Raw genomic sequence first — 22,291 nt, 5'->3', positions numbered from 1 at the left:
TTATGAGCATTATTTTTATGCTAGAAAATAGCAAAGTAATGTAGAAAAATAATACTTGTGATGAAGAAGAAAAGCAAAAATATTTATCAGGCTTAATTAATATGCTCCTGAAAACCATCTTATTTTTAAAACAAGGCTTTAAGTATTTCTATCTTCCTTAACACAATGCCAGCAGCAGGAACTGTGTGGTTATCAGTGGTTTCTAGCCTTATAAAAGCTTATAAAGAAAGTCTTCATATCTTACCTGACAAGCTCTCTTGTTTCCTATAAGTTCCAATGAAATCCCAATTTCTAGCAAGATCTGAAACCATGGTGCTTTTTTTTTGTCACTTATTTAAAATATTATACCAGGAGTAAGCCCATGAGAGACATTAACATGTATTCAGTGCTACTGTGATTTTTCCTCTATGGGTGTTTCTAGAAATATAGTTAAATAGAGATGATTGGTTTTGCAGATGTTGAGGTCAAACCTCAGCTCAAAGATTTTGTCCCTGTTTTTTCTTTAGTGTTCAACACAACAAATGTGCAGGGTTCTGTTTCTCCTTCCCCTCCACCTCATCTGGCTGACATGTTGATAGAATCTTGGCCAGTCTGCCTGCCCACTGAACCTAAAGCCATATGGCTTGTTCAAATGGAAGGGACATTTAGGGATAAAATAACCATGTGGACAGTATCACACAATGTCTTCAGTCATAGAGGCATTGGATATTAGAAGGAGTTTAGTGATCACCTAGTCCTCCTTGTTTCAGTTTAGGAATCAACATTAGCAAATTTTATTTTTAACAACTTCTGGATGCTCTAATCATTTTATATATAGTATCCTTGCAAGATAAGTGATAAAGTGAGATTAAGGAAGCTGAAGCAGTGAGAAATTAAGATATTTACTTAAAATTCCAAGGATAATGGTAGAAACAGAATAAGAAGTCAGATTTGTTACTTGCAGCCTTTTGATCTTGCCATGAAGTTGGTGGTTTTTTAAACATATATTTTTCCTCTTTTGTTATCAGCAGTCCTTTCTTCAGTCAAGTGTTGGGAAGTTCAATGTGTAAAACAGATGGAAGAAAGCTTCTGGGTGCTGTGAAGGGCTATGTAGAGGGTGAAGTGTTGAGGAGTGAGGCTCTGAAGCCAAACTGCCTGGGTTCCTTGTGTCTCCATTTCCTCATCTGTAAAGTGAGGATACCACTGTACTGTGTCACAGCATTGCTGTGAAAGCTACCTAAAAATGTCCCCAGCTATATAGTAAGTATGCAGTTTGTTCGTTCAAAATTTTTTCATCAAACACCTTACTATGTTCTAGGCCCTGTTTTAAGCACTGGGTTATGGGAGTAAACAAAAAAAAAAGAGAAAAATCTTTGCTTTCATGGATCTTACATTTGTATAATCAATATTAATTATATAAAATAGGTTTAGGAGAGATGGGATTCCCTAATAGTTTATACCCTCTCTCTTCTTTTGGTGCCAAGGGATTTCTGAGAGCATAGTGTCAAAACCATTGCACTAGACCATGCATTTTAACATCCAGGACAGTCTTCAAAACTGGAGTATAAAAAATTAGAATTATATGAACATTTAAATGATCCATTACTGACATAGACTCTTTGAGAAATATCAGGTAGGAGAGAAGGATGATTCCTTTGTTTAGGGGTCCAGTTTAGAGAGCTAATGAATGACTTGTCTACTTTTCCTTCCATAGTCACTTTGAATGCATGCAGCTGTGTGTCTTACTTTGTGTCTTATGCAAACTGATATTTTAGGGTGAAAAGGTGAGAAAGACATTTGGATCCAAGTGCTGACAAGATAAAATGTGTTTTCTAAAGGTTCATTTCCCGTAAGAATGAAATTATAACCTGGATATCTTCTCTTAGCAGGCTGATGTGAGAGAAGGTGGAAAACATAATAAAATTGGTTGAGAATTATATTCCTAGAAATCTGCTTATATAAAAAGAGTGATCATGTGCAGCTCTGCTGAACACAGTATAAGAGAAATGTCTATGCTGTCATGCTTGAGGGAGAATTTAGAGTACATGATGACCCCTACTCTGATTATCTTCATTTCTCTTTCGTAATACCCACAAACATTAAAACCTTTCCTAACTTAGCCCTCCCTCTGTAAGCTTTCAAAGACCTACTACAATTTCAACAAATTGAGTTTTTTTTTTTCTGGGGGAGGGTTGGTTTGGATTTTTTAAAAGGATTGACATTTTAAGGGACCAAAAATTATACAGGAGACCTTTGGCATTTATACAGAATATATCCCAAGACAGTTACAAATTTCCAAATGCAAAAATACCACTATAGTTTGTAATTCCCCTTTTCCCTTTCCCTGTAATACGTAAAGTACAATGGAAAAAGTTACGTAATCCCTCTAGATTTGTAATGATTATATAAATTCAAGATGAAGGTAATTTATAAAGCTAATTTCTGGCTCGTTGTTAGACTGATCGACTTCTATCACTAGCACTGGCATTTAGTTTTCATGTTCAGGTAGAAAAGAGACTTTTGTCACTCCTCTGAAATTGCTGCTTTCATAATAAAAAGCAAAAAAATAACAAAGCCATGTAAATAATAGACATTAGTTAACGGGCCTTTCTTTTCCTATGTACATCAACCTTACAACAAGGAAGATTCAAATATCTTTCTCAATAAAATTACAAATTAATACATGTCATGGGACTCTCAACATCAAGCATAGTCAAATAGGCAAATATTAAATCCATGAATACAAAGTGTCTACTGTAGTTCAGCTGATTAAATTTTGTAAATCTATACCAGTTTCCCTTTGGACCTGGATTTTACCTGCATCATTTTGATTCATTAAATTTTTATCAATGTCATCCTGTCCATTGAGCACCAATAAAATAATTTAGATTTTGTTCATTTTTTTTTCCCGTACATATTCTACTTTGTTGCTTAGGTAAATGAGCCCCATCATACAGAGGGAACTATTGATGTAAAATGGACTGGCAGAAGCTGCTTTAGGCATTGGTGCAACATTTAAGAACACAGTGAATGGTGGAAAACCAAATAAGAAACATTTTTTAGAGTTGGAAGGTACTTCAGAGACTACTAAGTAGGTCATGTCTCTCCAACTCTCCTCCTGTCAACTCTTATTTTATAAAGGGGAAAACTGAGATGAACTGACTTATCTTTCCAAAGTAATACAACACAGGACTAGAATCCAGGTTTTCTGACTCCTGCATCTATATATTTATTATTGTATCACATTAGCCTCTAGGATGTTGGCTCATCCTCCATCTGAAAACTCTGATCAGGAGCCATCTGGAACCAAAGGGTATTTGAGCTAGGATGGATGGTTCTAGCTAATCTGGAACCACTTCTCACTTAGTAATAGGAGTTCTACAACACTCCAGATAGGTTGTTATTCTGCCTCTGCTTAATAAGTTTCTTGAGGTACCTCATTCCAATTTTGCACACCACTTCTTCTTATAAAGACTTTCTATATGATGAACTCAGACATACTACCCTATGATTTCTGTCTGTTGATCCCAGTTCTCTTCTTTGGAAACATCGAGCACTTATAATGTGCCTGTCACTACACTGTATGCTAGAGTTACAAAGTCAAATAAAATGTAGTTCCTTCTCTCAAGGAATAATTTTACACTTTAGTAGGGGAAGCAGACAAGTAAATCAGTAAATTATAGTCCAGTGGGATAAGTAGAGTAGGGGTATATACTTTGCTTTGGAGGAGCAGTATCTAAATCAGATTAGGGAGTGAGAAAAAGCTTCCTGAAAGAACTGACCATTAAATTGAACTTTAGAGTAAGAAGTAGATGAAGCAAAGGGATAGGGTGTTTTAGACAAAGGAAGGCACCTATGACAACATTCAAAGGCATGATACAGCCCAGCTCTTTTAGAGAATGGTACAGGGTTTTGTACAGCTGGAGTAAGGAAGTGTTTGGCAAATGATGGGAGAGCATGTGAATAAAGAATGCAGGAACCAGATTGTGAAAAAATTAGTTGATAAGCAATATGCACTGTATTACCTTCATTATGTATGATTGTATTGACAGAATATTATTTTATAGCCCTCCATCACTCTTAAGATGCCTTCAAATTTAACTTATCCTGCTTTGGAGCAAGAGGATCAGAAGAATCTGGGTTCATGTCTTGGTACCACTATTTAACCTCTTTGAGTCTTAGTCTCAGAATTCCTACCTCTGCTGTTATGAATTCTAACATTAGACTGAAATTTCTTTGCAAGGGTCCTGTCATTTTTCCTAACCACAAAATTCTGCATTATGGAGTGAAATTAAGCCTGAATTAAGGGTTTTCCTCACCACTTCCAAAAGGTTGAGAAAGTAACTAGGAAGGTAAATTACAGCTTTGTGAATATCCTTTCATAGCAGGCCAATCTAAGAGAGTTAGATGCTGGGGGTCCTTGAAAGAGAAAAAAATAGACAAAACTTGGTTCAAAAGGTTAGAGGAGCTTTTGAATTTGATTGAAATATGTGGAGGAGATATTATTGATATGACAGACATATTACATTTGAAGAAAGATTTTGAGACTACTCAAGCATAGGAGCAATATATCTGGTATGGAGGGTGTGTATTTGCTAATGCACATATAAGAAATTTCACAACCCTAAGAAAGATCCAGTGTGTAAAAGAAAGAGTTGGATTAATTGCAGTGAAATGGTAGCTCAAATTAAAAAGGAAAAGGTGTACCCAGAGAATAGTTGAGGTTGAGGAATGAAGATTGACCCCTCTTTAATCCCCTCCAAGGATCTTTACCAAGTGAGGGAAGAGAAATATGGAAGAGGAAGTGAGTCTAGTGGAGTAATTGGAAAGAGAAAGGAGGAGGACTGAATTATGGAAACATAGGAATGAAGGAAAGGGGATGTGTAGGTTTTATATATATAGTATGGCAGAGTAATGGCTTTTTTTCCCACCAAATAATCAGATCCAAATTTGACCATGTAAAATGAGGAAGTCAGAGTGAGATGAACGTCTAGGACTAATATTCAACTTTATGGAAAAACTTGTCTGTGATGGAAAGTCTTTTCCTTACCTTTGGATTTAGTTCATTTCCATTATCCTCAATACCAGTTCTTTTGAAAGTAATTGACTAATGCTACAGATAAATACACACTCATTTGGGTTGGTGTAATTTGTCCTTCCTTGAATCTACACCAGCACTGTTATCCCGAGGATTGGTTTCTATTTCAGTAAAGTGAGAAATAGACTAAAGACATACCAGGGTGGTGATTATTTTTCTAGGTGTTTGGTTCTGTTGAAAAGCTTACATCAAATATGTTAAAAAGGCAATAACGGGGTCTTCCAACTGCCTTAAAGTGGGGATGCAATATTCAAGCAAAATGGTAGTGTAATGAGAAAGAAATCATTGCCCGACAGAATGTAATTATCATGGGACTAAGTCAGACTTGAAATGGGTAGACAGGGATAGGAAATAAGTCAATTCTGACCACTATCCGCAAATCCTTTCCAGCAATATCATAACAGATTCACATCCAGAAGAGGGAAGTAGCAAAGAAGAGAGTGTGTATCTCTATGTGTGTTTGTGAATGAGTGTCTCTCGGGGATGAGGATACAGATTCTTGTGGAACAGAATGGTTTGTAGGGACACAAAATTGAGCAGATGTAATTGATACCAACAAATAGTAACATTTGCCTGCTTGGCTTTCAGTGGGCACTCAGCACATGAGAGTGCCCATTTCATTCCCTCATTTGTCTCAATTCAGATTATTTAGTATCTTTCTATTACTACCCTTAGGGACTAACTTGGTTTTGTGGATGAATATCTTAGATGTTTATTGAGCATCTGAACATGTGCTGGGCTCTAAGGAGGAGGAGGCCAAGACAAGTCAGACTTATCTTTCCTCAAGTCTGTCTATCAAAAAAAATATTTCTGGAGTGCCTATTATGTGCCAGACACATTAGTGTAGTGCTAGTATAGAAAATACCATGATTTATTTATACAGTCTCCTGATGATTAACATTTGGGTCAGTTACAATTTTTTTTCATATATGAGCAATGCTATATGGACATTCTTCCTTATATCTTCCTCTTGAAGTACATCTACAAGAGGGTCTCTTCACTAGTGAAAATGAATGAATACAGCTACATGCATCAGCATACATGAATCACAGGAACACAGTATTGAGCCAATAAAAACAGAAACAGGCTCTAATACTAAATATAGTATAATTTCATTTATAAGAAATCAAAAGCTTACAAGACTAAAGGATATGTTGTTTAAGTATGCATGCATATGGGATAAGACTATTATAATAACAAGGGAATGAGAAAATAAAATTAGCATAGTATTTACTACTAGAAGGTGAAGAGGGTATGTGATGAGAGAAGATACGAAGGATATTGTAATGTTCTCTCAATACTTAAAGGTATTGGTAATTTCTAGTATTTCAGTGACTGGTGGGTAAATAGAACCTTGACATACATTATAAATATTATGTGTATATATATATATATAATTATAATTATATTAATGTAAATTATAATAAATTATAAAATAATTATATTTTTAAATCTATCATATATATCATGTGTATAGTATATTTATGTTATAAATATATATTTTATTTTACTTTTAAATATATTTTTAAAGGAAAATATGGAGTATGACCTCAAGGAGTTTATGGTTTAGTGAAAACAAAAACAGATATGCAAATACATGCCACAAAAAGCAAATACATGCCACAAAGTCTTTTACATAGTAGCTTTAATTCAAAACAGATGTGATAAGTACTGTAATTAAGGTATGAATAAAGTGTTTTAAGAGTATAGAGAAGATAAAATTAATAGGATATAGAAAAGCTTCTTGAAGAAGATGGTTTTTAAGCTGGATCTTGAAAGATGAGTAAAATTATGAGACATAAATAGGAAGAAAGGGTAGTTCTTAAAGAGGAAATACAGTGAACAAAGATCTCAAATCACTGGAGTCCAGGATGTGACTGAGGAGTGAAAAAGAAGTCAGTGGTAACTGAAATTGGGTATAGTGGAGAGGCAGGCTGGGGATAGATTATGACAGACTTTTTAGGTCTTTTTTCTGCAACCATGGGGTAGATGTTGTATTTCTCTTTTGTAAAATCAGATCTGATCTTAAGAAAGATTCATCTGATGACAATTTAAAGACCGGGTTGAAGAAAGACCACCTTGGAAAGTTGCAAGCTAGAAATTATAGAAGTACAAGACAGATAACAGCAGTGGAATTGAGAAAGAAGAGGTTGGTGTGAGAGGTGATTCAGGGGTATAACATGAGTGGTAACTGAATTTGAAATAAACTACCACTCTCTTTATCTTACCTTTTCTGACCTTTTTGACTTGGCCTGTTCCTCGCTGATTCCTGTATCTGTCTCATCCTGATTGGCATCCTTGATTTGTATAATTGTCATATAGTGACTCAGGAAAGGAGTTACCACCTGCATTTAAGCTAGCATCTTTTGAAATGCTCTCCTGAGAAAGATTAACAATCCTCCACCATTGCGAATATTTGGGCCATGGAAAAAGGTGTAAGGACTAAGGAGAAGTGTACTTTTCCTGATTACAGAGTCAATCTCTCAGGACATCACCCTTTCCTCTGTGATTTACATTACATCAGTGAGTTAGCATGCAAAAGTATAAATGATATACTACCTAGTACATATTGACTACCCAATACATGTTCATTTCATTTCACTTAAAAGTATTACATCCAAAATAAAATAAAAATAAGCAATGAATTAAAAAAAAGTTTTACATCCATTGCTTTTTTACTTTTAATTTTTCTAAGTATAGCGGATTATTGAGTTCAAAAACAGTTAAACAGAAAATCCTTTTGCATTTCAGGAAGAATCATTTTTCAAAATCTTTCTGAACTTTTACTTTAGTAGGCTGAATTTACTAAACCATGTCAGTCTTACTTGCAGTTGAATTTTCAGGCTTCATTTGTGATGAGAAGGACTGTGGTTGAAGAACAGACAAAAACCAAATCACAGAACACACGTTGGAAAGTATAAATGGGTGTTTTGTTGCTGCCGTTTATTTTTAAAATCCAAATCCAACTTGTAGGCTAATTTTCTTGAGATTTGTTTCCTCTTACTCCCTCTCTTCAGAGTAACATCCTGAAAAACCTTTTAGTTAATTTAAAGATTTATTATAGAGTTCAGTATATCAATGTGTAGTCAGGCTTCCCAATGTAGTACATTTAAAATCTGGAAGAAAAAAAAGATAACCTCATCTTGCTTAGTTTCTTTCTCCTGATACACTATTAATAGTTTATATCATGGCCAAAGAGGCCTAACTATCTTGAATCCCTCTTTAGGAAAATGACAATACTTTACTCAAAGGTGTTTGTATTGATCACTTTCTGGGATGTTTTGAGGATTTCATAATTACATACCTACCCAGTTCCTTTGTTTGAGATTCTTATAGCCTTTTGCTCAGCCTCTAATTTTTATCTATTCTGTCTTGTAACTACCCTTCCATTTGGTATTTAGTGTCTTATTAAAACTGAAGATATTTAGTCTTTGTGTTTATAGAACATGTAGGTATGCACTGTCCCCTGCATAAAGAAAGATGGTGGTTGGATATGTTCAAAGGCTTTTGCTAGGATACAACAGTCTATATACAGTTGCATGCATGTGGGGAGTTCAGGGTCATCATCATTTTAGGAGGAGGTTTTATTTACTAGTCTCTACTGCAGTATGTAGCCAGTGCTATAACTGACTTCAGGTTAGTAAAAGCCTGGTCTGGCTATACAACACTATGAAATATTTTGTTAGTGTATATCCTCTTTCAATGTTCCTTTTGCTCAGAATGTTAGCCATGCTGGGGTGGGGTGCTGTCGTTGGTCATTAGAAAGAGCATTTGAAGAGCTGGTATCACAGTCTTCTCAATTTAGTTTAATTAGAACAAGGGTACCATCACCCAGCACTCTCCTCATTTTCCTATAAGCTGCCTCTTCATTCATTTGCTTCTGAGAATCAGCTTTTGGGATTTATTCAGGTGAGGCTGACAAGGTTGACAATGCCTGAACATTGTCAGGCAGCCATGCTGGGTGGTATTTTAGAGGATGCCCACCCCCTGGCTTTGTGGATAATATGTTATGTGTAAATAATGTACAGCTGTTTTTCTTTAATTCCTGTATATTTTCTATATGTCTTTGTGTATCTTTCATAGGTTCCTGTATATGTTCTGTAGTTTTGAGGCCCAGCACTCCTAATGAAAAATAGCCAGCTAAGATTCCAAAGTGTTCAATACTTAGCTGGATAGTTTGTCAGGCCAATGATGAATAACTTTGAAATCCATCTTCAGCTCCCCTACCCAGGCTATCTGCATAAATGCTTTCACTTCACTATTTAGAGAGAGATACGTGATAGGTGGAAAAGAAATTAATTTAAATTCCGTTCCAAGGGAAATTGTACTACTTAACTCAGTATTGGAAGTAGATGATGGGAACATGTGTGCATTAAGTCACCTCCCTCCAGAGATTACCAAATTTGGCAAGCATGTTGACTTGGCACAAGCAGTGTAACTTTATATCACAGTCATGTTTTGGGCTTTGAGTAACTTATGATAGTCTATTCTCCGACAACCAGTTCAGAGGATGGTAAAAGCAAAAGAACTGTGGAGGTGAAAGTGATGAATTGCTGTCATGGAGAGGGCCAGGGCAAACCATTCTGTTTAGTGGATGAGATTCTAAGAGGCAGAGGAGAGTGGTCAGCAACTCAGGGGCCTAATGTGGGCATTGTGACAGAAATGTCCTATTCCCAGACACCAGTTATGGAGATCATAACTTACATTCTTTCAAGAACCTGGAGGTGTACTTAGTGATATTGTATTTCATTGCATGATGCACATTTTTTCACAATTTTATACCTTCAGAATTGCAATCTGTGTTATAACTGATACCATGACATAGTTTGTTTGGTAATTGTTCAGAAAACGGTTTCTCTTAGGTGTTCATAATGGTGCGTTTTACTTTGAGCATGTCTTATAGTTGATAGACTATTGTCATTATAATGATCTTCCTATGTCCCAGGAATCCTTCTGAGGCCTACATACATGAGCTCATTTAGTTCTCTCGATTGTTTTAATTTATAGCTTCTAGTAAATTCTGGTGCTTTACTTCTTGGTTTTTCCTAATCAAAACAAATTGGCCAGCAGTTTAAAAATACAAGCAAATATACACTTTACCGTATTTCACCCCACAGACATACAATGTGTTTTTAAGTGCAATAAGGTGGAAAAACAGAGGCATTCATGAAACGAGAGAAAGCCAATCCAGTGAGAAGGGTTCTTTTCAATTCTATCTCAGATAGTTACATGTACTGATTCCTGCAAATACTGTGACATTCACATCATAAACTGTCAAGGCCTCCTCGTCTCTTTCTCCCTTTAGCCTCTTGCTCATTTGTAGCTGATTTATCTTTCTAGCCTGTCCTGGGGAGATGATATTCCTCTCTTTGTGGTACTAATTTGGGGATGGTGGCTGACTGCAGTTAGACAATGGGAGAGTGGAAAATTCAAAGGCCATCCATTTTACTTTGCACCCCCAGCTTGTGTTCAGTAATCCCTGGCAGCCTTTTGTGTAGATGATCACAGAGTGTTTGGAGCTTCTGTGCAGGTGATCATAGAGCCGTGGAAGAAGCAACAGACTCATGTGTTCCTAAGTTGATATGGTACATTAGAGCCGTCCTGCACTGTTACAACTCTTATTTTGACAGAGTGATTTAAAAGAAAAATATGACCAATAGGATCTTTGACTGGGGAAGGCTGAATTGATCAGAATGAGTGAGAAATGTGATATTTTTTGTATTATTTTGTGTGGATCCCTAGGCAAAATGGTGAAAAGGACAGTGTTTCCTTCTTTCTTCCTAGAACTAGCACTGTGCTCGGTGGGTAATAGGCCCTTAACAAGTGAATGAATAAACCTTTGTTTCTGATGGTGCCATGGCACAACACTGTGTTTCCGACCTTGCTTCTCCTTTAGCCCCCTCCCCCAACCTATTCTGGGTGATTCCTTCAGGGCCCAGTTTTCTGCTAAGATGGTTTCATAACAAACTGAATTTTGCTGATGTGTTAAAGCATATGAATATGTAGTCTTAAAATAGTCTGATTTCTCTTGATCTTCTTTTCCTCATCCTTAAAATGAAGATACTATATAATAGCTCCCTTGTGAAGTGATTGGAGAACTAGAAAAGCTAATGAATGCAAGAGTTTTATAAAATGTAGAGCCATGAAAATGTCAGGTATTCCTCTCTCAGCAATACACTTGGCTTTTACCGAAGGCCTTTGCTTTGATGGAAAGCAGTATGGTTTAATGGTATTGTTTTCAGGTAGCTGCAGGAAGTAGTGCAGGAGAGCTTCAAGGGTAGATGGCTTCTCAATATCCCTGAGAAAACTCCATGTCCTTATTGTTTTACTTCTCAGTGTTTATATTACACCTCAGTTGTCATCCCTGTTTGGTATTATCAGATGTCATCAGCTTCAACTTTTAAAAGTTAAAGTGATCTGTACAGGTATTAAGTTTATGATGGTTATCTTCAACCTAATGGGAAAAAAATCTTTAGAATTTATAACTGTTGATATTTTCCCACTGTGTCACAAGAGGATTAAGAAGTTTGAGTTAGGTTTGTGTGAAAGTGCTCCCCATCTCCAGGGAACCTTCTCTCTTCTGCCCCAGCCAAACTAAGGACCCCTCTGCTCAACAAGTACTACAGTTTGCCTCAAAGTTTATGGCTGATATTTTAGTCTCCCCTGCTGATCCGAAAGCACTTGAGGGCAAGATTCCTACCTTATACCTTCTTGTGGCTCTAAAACATGGCCATGTAGGTGGCTGAATGAGTGTTTGTGATAGGAAGAAAGGGAGTGAAGGAGAGAGGGAAAGGAGGGAAGCAGAGACCTTCAAAAAACATTTCTTTTTTTTTTGCCTAATAACTATCACCTTAGCTTGCCAGCATGCAATATACCAAAAACAGAATGGCTTTTTAAAAGAGGAATTTAGTAAGTTGCTAGTTTACAGTTCTAAGGCTGAGAAAATGTCCCAATTAAAAGAAGTCTATAAAAATGTACAATCTAAGGCATCCAGGGAAAGATACCTGGGTTTAAGAAAACCGATGAAGTTCAGTGTTTCTCTCTCTAGTGAGAAGACACATGGCAAACACAGCATCTAACTGCTAGCGTTCTCTCCTGACTTTCTGTTTCATGAAACAGAAAATCCCTGGGAGGCATTTTCCTTCTTCATCTCCAAGGGTTGCTGGCTGGTAGATTCTCTGCTTCACGTGGCTATGTCGTTCTGCTCTCTCAGAATCTCCTGCTTTCTCCAAAATGTTTCCTCTTTTATAGGATTCCAGTAAACTAACCAAGACCCATCCAAATGGGTGGAGACATGTGTCCACCTAATCCAGTTTAACAACCATTCTTGATTGAGTCACATCTCCATGGAGATGATCTAATTACAGTTTCAAATATATAGTACTGAATGGGGATTAGAAGAAACGGCTGCCTTTACAAAATGGAATTAGGATTAAAACATGGTTTTTCTAGGGTACATAGATCCTTTCAAACTGGCACAGCTTATTAACAGCTCTACATATATGTCCCAAAGGCTAACAAAGCCATTGGTAATAGATGTACCAAGTATGTACTCATTCATTCAGAGCATTTTTTTGTGTTTAGTGTGTCAGACCAGTCTGAGCCATACAATAATAATAGCAATATAATAGTAATAATGATGAATAAACTAGAATCTTTACCCTCTTGGAGCTGTTTTATAAATGACTATGATATACTCTGCCAAATGTGGTAGTGCATGTGAGGGCAAGTACATGTGGAGGAGTTTCCCCTCCCTCACTGGGGAAATCAGAAGACCTCCAACAAGACTTTTCCCTGGGCTTTTAAAGGATCAGGAGGGTTTCAGTAGATGCAAAAAGGAGGGGGAGGCATTCTAGGCCCTGCAGAGACCTGAAGCATGAGAGAGCAAGGATCAGAGAAGGAAGAGTTAGTGTGGACCAGATCCCAAACTCAGCAGCAAGCTTTTGTCCTCTTGGCCAGGGTTTGTCAATCTTTTTTAAACCCATGCTTCTATAATGTTTTCTTACTCAGAATATTTTCACTAACAAGCTAAGAAGAGTTGGTCAAACTTTACTTTTAGCAATGTATTATTACAGAAAGAAAAGATATATTTAGTCTGCTTCTCCAAATTTTATCTACCTTTCACATTCTGATGTATTCTAAATAGGGGAAGGGGTCCTTCCTGGTGATTCTTTGCATGGGCAGTGTATTGGTGTTTTATACAGTTGTAAACTCAAGAATCTGGTAAAGAAAGAGTCTAGAATAGCATCATTTATGTATTCATTATGGTGATTACTTTTAAATTGTATGCAAAGAAAAGACAAATTATCAAATTCTATCCTTACATTGAAATTCTATCAGTCTGTTTTGTTTGTGTATCTATCTGTTAAGAGTGGCGAGAGGAAGAGGAAAAGGGGTTATTATGAGCTACAGCTAGAGAACGGGAGGGGAAGGCATGGGAATGACACTATGATTTGCTTTCTCTTTTACTACCTTCTATATTTCTGAAAATAAAGGTGGGGATCTAGGGAGACCATAGAGTGACAGTCTGTTTTCAGGGCCTAATCTCTTGCAGCCTCTGGACCACATAAATTAAAGCTGTGACTCTCTGTCTAGTCTGACCTATCCATGTCCTTTCTTCTCTGGCTCCTTCCTACTTGGGTCATTAGGCAATGACCAGGGATTAGGTATGCATGGGGAACCACAGAAGGAGTTGACCCACCGAGGGTCTCTCTCATCTATAGCCACTGCTTGCCAGAAACAGCCCTGGGTACTGGTTCCAAAAATACCTTTGTACAAGCCCAGGCAGTTTGCAGATCAAGCTCACTTCACATGCTATAAAATGAAATTTATGCTTCTGGGATTCCCTCTCTGAGATGTCAAGCATGATCAGTATGGCAAACACTTTCCTGCCAAAATTTCTTCTGGAGAGAATATTTACCTTAATTTTTACATAGTGAGAATATTAAGCACACATTTGAATTTATCTTTCATTTGGGGATTATATTAAGCAGTTGGTTAGTGTTCGATTTTATCTTTCACATGGAACATTTTTCCTGTAGTTTTATTTTCTCCATTACCTTGATGGAAAAACAAAGATGATTTGAGCCACACTCTGCTAATATTTAACTTAACACCAGTCAGGTGGTTTACACTGTCTAGCATACTTCATTTAGGAATTTAGTATGGAGCTATGACAAATTACAGTGAAGAAACTGGCATTGCCTGGAGGTAGATTTTTGTACCAACTACATGGAAAGAGAATAATGAAACTAGATTATCATGTAAGAGAACATTTTTGGAGATTCAAGCTGAATGAAAGAATCTGTTAATATGATCACAGAAAGAATCACAATAAAGTTGACTTCATTGTGATAATACATTTTTTTGGATAAGAGCATGACTAAATGAAATTTTAATACAGAAGATTCTTATGGCAGGGCTATAGAACCTACAACGATAACCTGTAATAAATTATTTAAGAATATCATAGTAATCCTTAGCCTCAGGATTTGGGAGGGAAATTAAACAATGGTTATCCTGATACAGAGGTTTATACTTTTAGACGTATTTGACAGACATCTATAATAAGTGCTTTTTTCATATCACTTATAAAGAGTTGAAACATCAGGTAATATCCTTAGGAAAAGAACGATGAACAAATTTGTGAATATCATTTCTGTTTTGCTTTCTATTGTCAAGGACAATTGTATAAGGTATAATATATTCTGTTCTGGGTATAACCCTTAGAAAATGAAAATGGGTGGGTTTCAGAATGTGAGCACGTTATTTAAAGGACTTCGTTCTCTGAGTTTTCATTTGCCTACATTTGGCAATTTGGCCTTGGGAAAGATATAAACAGGAAGCACAATTTTATGATTGCTATTCCCTCACTTATGATATTGGCCTTGATATTGATTTTAGCCTTGGCAAGTCACAGTTGAGTATTTTGTATATCTAGCATGCGCTGCGTATCTATTTGGGGTCAGAACTTGAAATGACAAAACTTGATCACAGTTGTAGAAGCAGACAGTACTTGAATTACCAGGATCTAGAAGGAAGTATGTTTTTATGTGGGTTGAGATAAAGAAATTTTTTTAAGCAAGAATTATTTTATTTTGTGTTACGCTTACATTATAAAGTACATTTACATAATCTTTAGTAATATTCATAATTCAAAAAGACACATTTTTTTTTGCATGGGCAGGCACCAGGAAAAGACATATTTTTAATTTTCCCATTTACAAGCGGTGCATATGGTTAATTTGTTTTAAATTTGTTTTGTACAAAAAAGTATCATTGATCGAGACAGTTTTTTAAATGAAAAATGTTCGGTTTGGGCCTTAGATAACATCATGCTATTATGACCTAATGTTTAACATTCTTATAATTTACTCTTTAAGAAAGTGGCTAGATTGTACTTTAATGTTCATTTACTGTTTCTAAATGATGAGCTAGAGAAAGTTTTAGGTGACTAGAAGCAAGCACATTTCAAATACCACACTGTAGACTTAGGTAATCTTCATTCCATCTGTTTAAACTAAGATTATATATTCATTGTGTACTCTCTTTCTAGTATTTTTAAAATAGTAGAGACATTTCTAAGTGCTAGGTAAGAGTTTGAACCAGATAAAAGTCATTTTCTGAGCAATGTGAGTCAAATTTATAGTTATCATTTCTTTGTTCTTCATTAACTTGTTTTTCCAACATCTGTGCTTTCTGTCTTTAACTAGTGGTCCATTGTGTATGTAAATGAGACAACATATGCCTAAGAAAAAAAAGGAAAACTTATGATTGTCTACCCCCTGACAAATTAGCAGTGGAGCAAACAAGCAGCTCAGTGATTGAGTCATGACCATCATTTTCTGCCCCCATCCCCTTAAAGCATACTCACTAATGCAACATGAAGGTTCTCCAGCTACTTCATGATAATGGGGAAACATATTGCATTAATAACTTTTTAAAATTATTTGTAAAAATTGAAATGGAAACAGATGTCATAATTATACTAGGGTTGTAAACCTTCTGAAAACACTTTTTGTGAACCCCAGAATTTGTAAACCGTCATTTGGGAAATGCTACCCTGTTCAATCCTGAGCTGACCTCCCTCCTCAGCCCTAGGTCCCTCCTAATTTTATTTCTTGTTTGGAAATTGCAAACCCTTCATCTTCAGAGCAAGGAAAAGATCATAAGTATGTGTCCAAAAGAGGTAGTTGGACACTAGGAAAGGCTTCATTTGAATCTTGAAGGATGAATATTTTTTTTTCAGGCACATGGGAGAGTTTGGGAGGTAAATTTTTAAATCTCCTGTGGTTTATGAGAAGATTCTGAAAGAAAAATTCCAGATCTCAGAGAGAAAGCTTACAGTCTTTCATCGTTAATTATGATATTTAACTGTAGGTTTTTCATATATATCTCTGTCTATCTATCTATATGCCTTTTATCATGTTGAGGAAGTTTCCTTCTATTCCTAATTTTCTAAGTGTTTTGTCAAGAAAGTGTTCTGGATTTTGTCATACGCATTTTTCTGTATCTGTTGAGATGATTATGTGTGCTTTTTCCATTGTTCTGTTAATATGGTTTATTACATTAATTGATTTTCATATGTTGAACCACCGTTGCAAAGAAATAGAAACAGGGACATGTAAAGATTGCATGCCTAAGGACAAAAGACAGAAAAGACTAACTTCTACCCACTCCTTTTCATGGCTCAGAACTACTCCCATCTGTCTTCCTCTGCACCCCCAAACTACCTGTGAGTTTTGTTTCTCACTTCTTCCCTGAACCTGTTCTGGGTAATACTGTAGGGATGCTGAAGACCTTCCACGCACTGAAGACCTTCTGCACACATGCATTTGTCCGTCCATCTGACTCATGTTTACTAGTGTCTTCTATATGTCAGGCATTGTGATAGGCACAGGAATACCATGGTACATGAAATGCTATTCCTGCCGTCTGAGTATTTTATAACCTAGCTGGCTAGAGTGGCAAGTAAATTGAGAAATAATGATCTAGTTGGTAAGTTCTGCTATAGAGATGAGTGGAAGTTAGCTAACTCTAGGGATCAGAAAGAGTTTCCAGCAGAAATAGACAGCTAAGTTGACATTTCTCCTTGTTAGCTATTCCTTTTTAAAACTCCATCAGAATGAATCTGTTTTAGAAAAACATTTAATTTGATTCATTGTTCAGAAAAAATTAATATTTAATTTTGATATGATTAAAAATTATCAAACTCATACTTTTGACCTGTTTTTTGTTAGTTTTTTACTTAAAGTCCTGATTATACTTTAAAAATATGTGTTAAAATTCACATTTCCTCTACATGCCCTCCAAATCCTATCCATTTAAAAGTGTTTAAACTTTTAAAATAAAAACACAAGATCTTTTGTCCTATATTTTTACCAACTGTTTATATACTCATATATATATAGACGTACACTGTTGCCGCTTAATGCAAAACAGATGCCCTTGAAGCCATTTAACTAGTATGTGTTTTAAATATGTGTATGTACTCCAATTTATTTCCTGATTTGAAATTGCAATTTTATCAGAGACTTAGAGGAAAAATGCCAAATCACGCTGGTTAGAGCAGTGAGTGTCAAAGGACTGAATGCTTTTTCACATAAGCCTGAGTAAAAGAAATTTGTTGTCACAGTTTTTCCTTTACAGAAACTTTATAAGAAGTCAGTATGTATTTGGAGTCACTGGTTCATCTCAAGTCTGTAGTGTTCTCTTCTTTCTTTTAGATAGGCTTTGCTCTGTTTTGTCTAAATTTATATCTTCAGCCCTAACTGCACCTCTGAACTCCAGTTGCTCATTCTTCGCCTTGGCTTGTATGTATAATAGGCCTTTTCAAACTTAACATAACTAAAACAGAACTATTGGATTTCCCCCCAACTCCTTGCAACCCAACCTGTTCTTTTTATAGTCTTCCTCATCTTAATAAATGGTAGCTATAATCTTCCACTTGCTCAGGCTGAAAACTCAAGCATTATCCTTGACTGTTTTCAGTCCTCATAAGCATTCCATCAGTGAATTCTGTTGGAGTACCAACTACACCTCCCCACTTCTGCCAGCAACGTTCAAGTCACCACCATCTCTGGGCTACTGCAGTGGCCTCCGACTGGTTTCTGTTCTTTCACCCTTGTCCTTCTACAGCCCATTCTCTATACAACAGCTGGAGTGATCCTTTCAAAACAAAAATCAGCTCCATCCAGTCCTTGGCTCAGAATTCTCCAGTGGTTTTCTGTCTTATTCAGAATAATATTCAAAGTTCTTAAAGACCCTATATTCTCTAGCTATGCCTCTATCTCATCCTTTTCTTCATACCTGCTCTGCTTTGGTTACACCAGCTGTTGTGCCATACCTGAGCACATTCCCATCTAAGAGCCTTTGCACTTTGCTCTTTCTTCTGACATGAATCCTCATCACCTATATATGCACATGTTCATTTCCACATTTCCTTCACGTCTGTCCTTAAATGTCACCTTAGCCTAGAGGGCTTTCCTTACTACTACTGTTTTCCCTGAACATTTTTCTTCTGTTCCTTTATTTTTTTCCTTGTTAATCACCATCTAACATTTTATCTATCGTTGTTTGTTTTTCAAAAAATATCTGTTTCCTATTAGAACATGAACTCTATGAAGTAAGGAACATCATCTTTTTTGTCACTTTTGTATCCCCAAAACCTGTCTGAGGCAGTAATGTGTGCCTTTTGGCGCGTACATTGTAATACCAGAACCAGGGCTCCAATGCCATGTGACATTTGTACATTTACCTAATCCTACAAATGAGGTTTTAAATTCTTTAAGAACAGTGATTGCATTTTTTATTTCTTTTATCCCAACCCCCCAGTAAGGTATAGGTCTGTGCTATGTGCTCAGCAAGGGGTTCCAGGAGCCTAGCAAATGCCAGGGTCTGACTGAATGACTTTCTGTGCTCTTTGGGGGTCTGTCATCAGCTTGGATCACAAACTCACTCCAAGTGTACTTCACTCTTTATAGGAAAAAAGGCAGGCTGTTGATTACTCATAAGACAGAAACATTTGGAAACTGAAGGCAGTTTGAGTGAAAAATGTGATATAGTAGGAGTCTAGTTCTCAGTAAAGAACTTATTTGTATTCTGAGTTTTGACCATTTCTTGTAACTGTGTAACTTTTTGTGGGGATATTAGACTGAAATTAATAGACCCAGTGCTGACATAAGCTTGTGCTTTTTACAAGATGTTGATATTTCTGCACTCAACTTCCTGATGTTCTTATGGAAAGTATGTCCCATATATGTTCTTTCGCAAATGAAGGAGCGTCCGTGTTGGCATGGATACTTCTAAAGCAACTACTAAAGGGTTCCTACATTTTATTTTGAAAATCTCATTCTCTTGCTTACGAAGTTTCCTAAGGGACTCCCATAACTCTGATTGTTTCCCTTTTATTTTTTCAGGTGATCTGCAACTCATTCACCATCTGTAATGCAGAGATGCAGGAAGTTGGTGTGGGCCTATATCCTAGGTATAGTGAATGGTATTTCATTTATTAATTCCCACCTAGCCACCTATCCTAGCCTTTTGGAGGTAGTTAGAAAGGTTATTGCAACAGCTGGTTCAAGAACTAAGAAACGTAATGATAAATTACAAGAAAATGGAAATGTTAAATTTAAAGAAAGCAGTTTTATAACCCCCCATTATGTGTTGTGGTAATAACAAGAGGCAGACCTCAGACTTAAATTCTTACTCATAGGGGGACTTTGAGGTAAGAAGTTGAGGATTGTGGGTGCTAATAAACCATCAACTGGAGATTTTGTCATCCTCCCAACCCTGCCCTGGTCTTATTCCCCAACCTCCTACGCTAAAGCACGTGATTATTTTACCAGACTTGCTGGACTGCACTAGTTGGGTTCATTTTGTCTTTCGATTAGTTCACTCTGAGCCCCATTGCTACAGGAGGTGAGAAAACTTTCAGGCATGAAAACTTTGTAAGTGCTCACTCCAGCTATCACTGAGATGAACTTCTGTGTGAGCTTCCAGGTTGTGTGCTTCAAGAAGCACTATAAAGTTATTTCTAGTTTCATTTTGTTTTTCTGCCATTAGGATCCAAAAATACAGATAATCTGTCTTTTAACTGATGCAAATTCAAGAATCCAGCATCTTTTCATACTTCTCATAAACCCTATAGAATGTAGGTCAAGTCTATTGGTAGTGGTTCTCAAAAAGTGATAACATGGAGAGGCTCAGAGCATGTACTCTGAGTTCAGACCACCTGGTTCAAATCAGATTCACTACTTACTAATTGTGTGGCCTCAGGTTAATTGTTTAACCATCACAGTCAAACCCTTACTAATTGTGTGGCCTCAGGCAGGTCTTTTAATTCCTCTACATTAGTTTCTTTATCTGTAGGTGACCCTCCTAAAATTGTTGTGGGGATTAAATTTGGTAATACTCACGTGCTAAGGAAGTATTTTCTACATAACACATGTTCACTTAGAATTATTATAATTATTACCAATTCATGATGCAGCTTAAATTTATTCCATTTCCCAGACAGTAAAAATGTACCTCCGAGGTAATTAAATAACTGGACCAAGGTCCAGAATACTTAAGGAACTAGTTAGCAAGATCCACTCTACATTCTATTTAAAAGGAACAATTAGTAGTCCTAATTGTTCTTCAATTTCACTATGGATATTGTAGCATAGGTGGCAGCTCCTTCAAAGGAGCTCAGCACATGAGATCCTATGTCAGAAAGATCTGGTATCTTTGCTGCAGTGATTACTGTTGCTTCCTATTATCTCCAAGATTATTTCTTTGCAGATCAATTTCTTTCCCATCATCATGTGGGATTACTTTATTGGGTGGTGTGTAATGAGACAACTGCCCACCTACTCCAAACTCAGAAATGACTCAGAATATATTTTTGGTAACAAACTTCCCTAATTAGCCTCCATGGTGAGGAGCATTTTACTTCCTCTTAAATGGGTTGGTCACGTTTCTGTGAATGCCCCAGAGCACTTAATCACTGGTGCCCTGGCAAACTCATTAAATGTAACTGTTTGGTTCTATTTGCTGAGCCTTGATAGTTTCCCTCTTTTTTTTCCTTTCTTCCAGTATGTCTTTGCTCAACCACAGCTGTGACCCCAACTGTTCTATTGTATTCAATGGGCCCCACCTCCAACTGCGTGCTGTTCGAGACATAGAGGCGGGAGAGGAGGTAAGGAACCCATGATTCCCATTGCCTTCCGCATTGGAAATGTCCTAAGCCCATCCCTAAAAGCAAATGTGCAGAAGGGACAGGGTTTTCATTATCCTCCTGTGTGTTGGGATTCTCTAGAGAAACATAACTGCTAGAATATATAAATATGTAAATATTAAGAAAATTCTTGCAGGAATTGGCTCATGTAACAATGGGGAGAAGCTAGTGTGAATTCTGTAGGGCAAGCCAGAAGTCGGAAACTCAATGAAGATGATGTTGAATTCCCCAAGAGAAGCCAGCTGTCTGGAATAGAAATAGAAATTCTTTTGTGTGCTGAAGTCATCAGTTCTCTCTTTAAGACCTTCAACTGATTGGATGAGGAGACTTCTCTTATTGCTGAAAGCAGTCTCCTTTATTGATTAGAGATGTAATCAGCTATAGATGCAATCAACTGACTAATTATTTAAATCCATGAAATGCCCTCAGAGTAACAATCAGACCAGTGCTATCTTGATGAAACAAATGGACACATGAAATTAACCATCACAGTCAAACCCTTTTCAATTTAGTACCCATACAACCTCTCCTTAAACCACAATTAATCTCTAAAGACAACATAGCCATACTTTCACCTAACGTAATTCAACTCCATACAACTGGAAGCACACTAGCCGTATTTCCAGAAAAGAGTGCAAGTCCTGGGGTAATTCTTAAACTTGATGTCCTATAACTTATATGCTATAACAAAAAGTTAATACAACTCACATTAAATGATAAGGGGATGAGAGGGAAGAAAAAGGTATTTGCTTTTTATGTACAGACTGATTCATAACAAAACAAGGAAGAAATACTCATAACTATTATAGTCATCGTTTCTGCCAGTGGTCACACAGTCAAGCTCATGCTTACAAATACATTCTTCCACTATCCATTCCATATTCCCTTTCACATCAGCAGGTGTCTCAGTAGTTCTTGCCTGGTATAGTGACCTAAACTTTCATTTCTGAAGGGTTGTGCTATTATTGGTCCTGCCTGGATTAGATTTAAGCACA

The 22,291-nt window shown here is 36.7% G+C and overlaps 1 protein-coding gene across 5 annotated transcripts in view; it reads left to right on the top strand.

The window, feature by feature from the left end:
• SMYD3 (SET and MYND domain containing 3) overlaps positions 1 to 22,291 on the top strand; it is an 876,127-nt gene that overhangs the window by 653,696 nt on the left and 200,140 nt on the right. For all 5 annotated transcript variants that reach the window (XM_077168525.1, XM_077168527.1, XM_077168529.1 and 2 more), the window contains 2 exons: positions 19,495 to 19,562; positions 21,155 to 21,257. In XM_077168525.1, the coding sequence (XP_077024640.1) occupies positions 19,495 to 19,562; positions 21,155 to 21,257 (171 nt within the window). The remainder of the gene's footprint in view (positions 1 to 19,494; positions 19,563 to 21,154; positions 21,258 to 22,291) is intronic.

This window comes from Tamandua tetradactyla, chromosome 7 (assembly GCF_023851605.1).
Source record: "Tamandua tetradactyla isolate mTamTet1 chromosome 7, mTamTet1.pri, whole genome shotgun sequence".
Classification (NCBI taxonomy): domain Eukaryota; kingdom Metazoa; phylum Chordata; class Mammalia; order Pilosa; family Myrmecophagidae; genus Tamandua; species Tamandua tetradactyla.
This window is presented reverse-complemented; position numbering and strand designations above follow the sequence as displayed.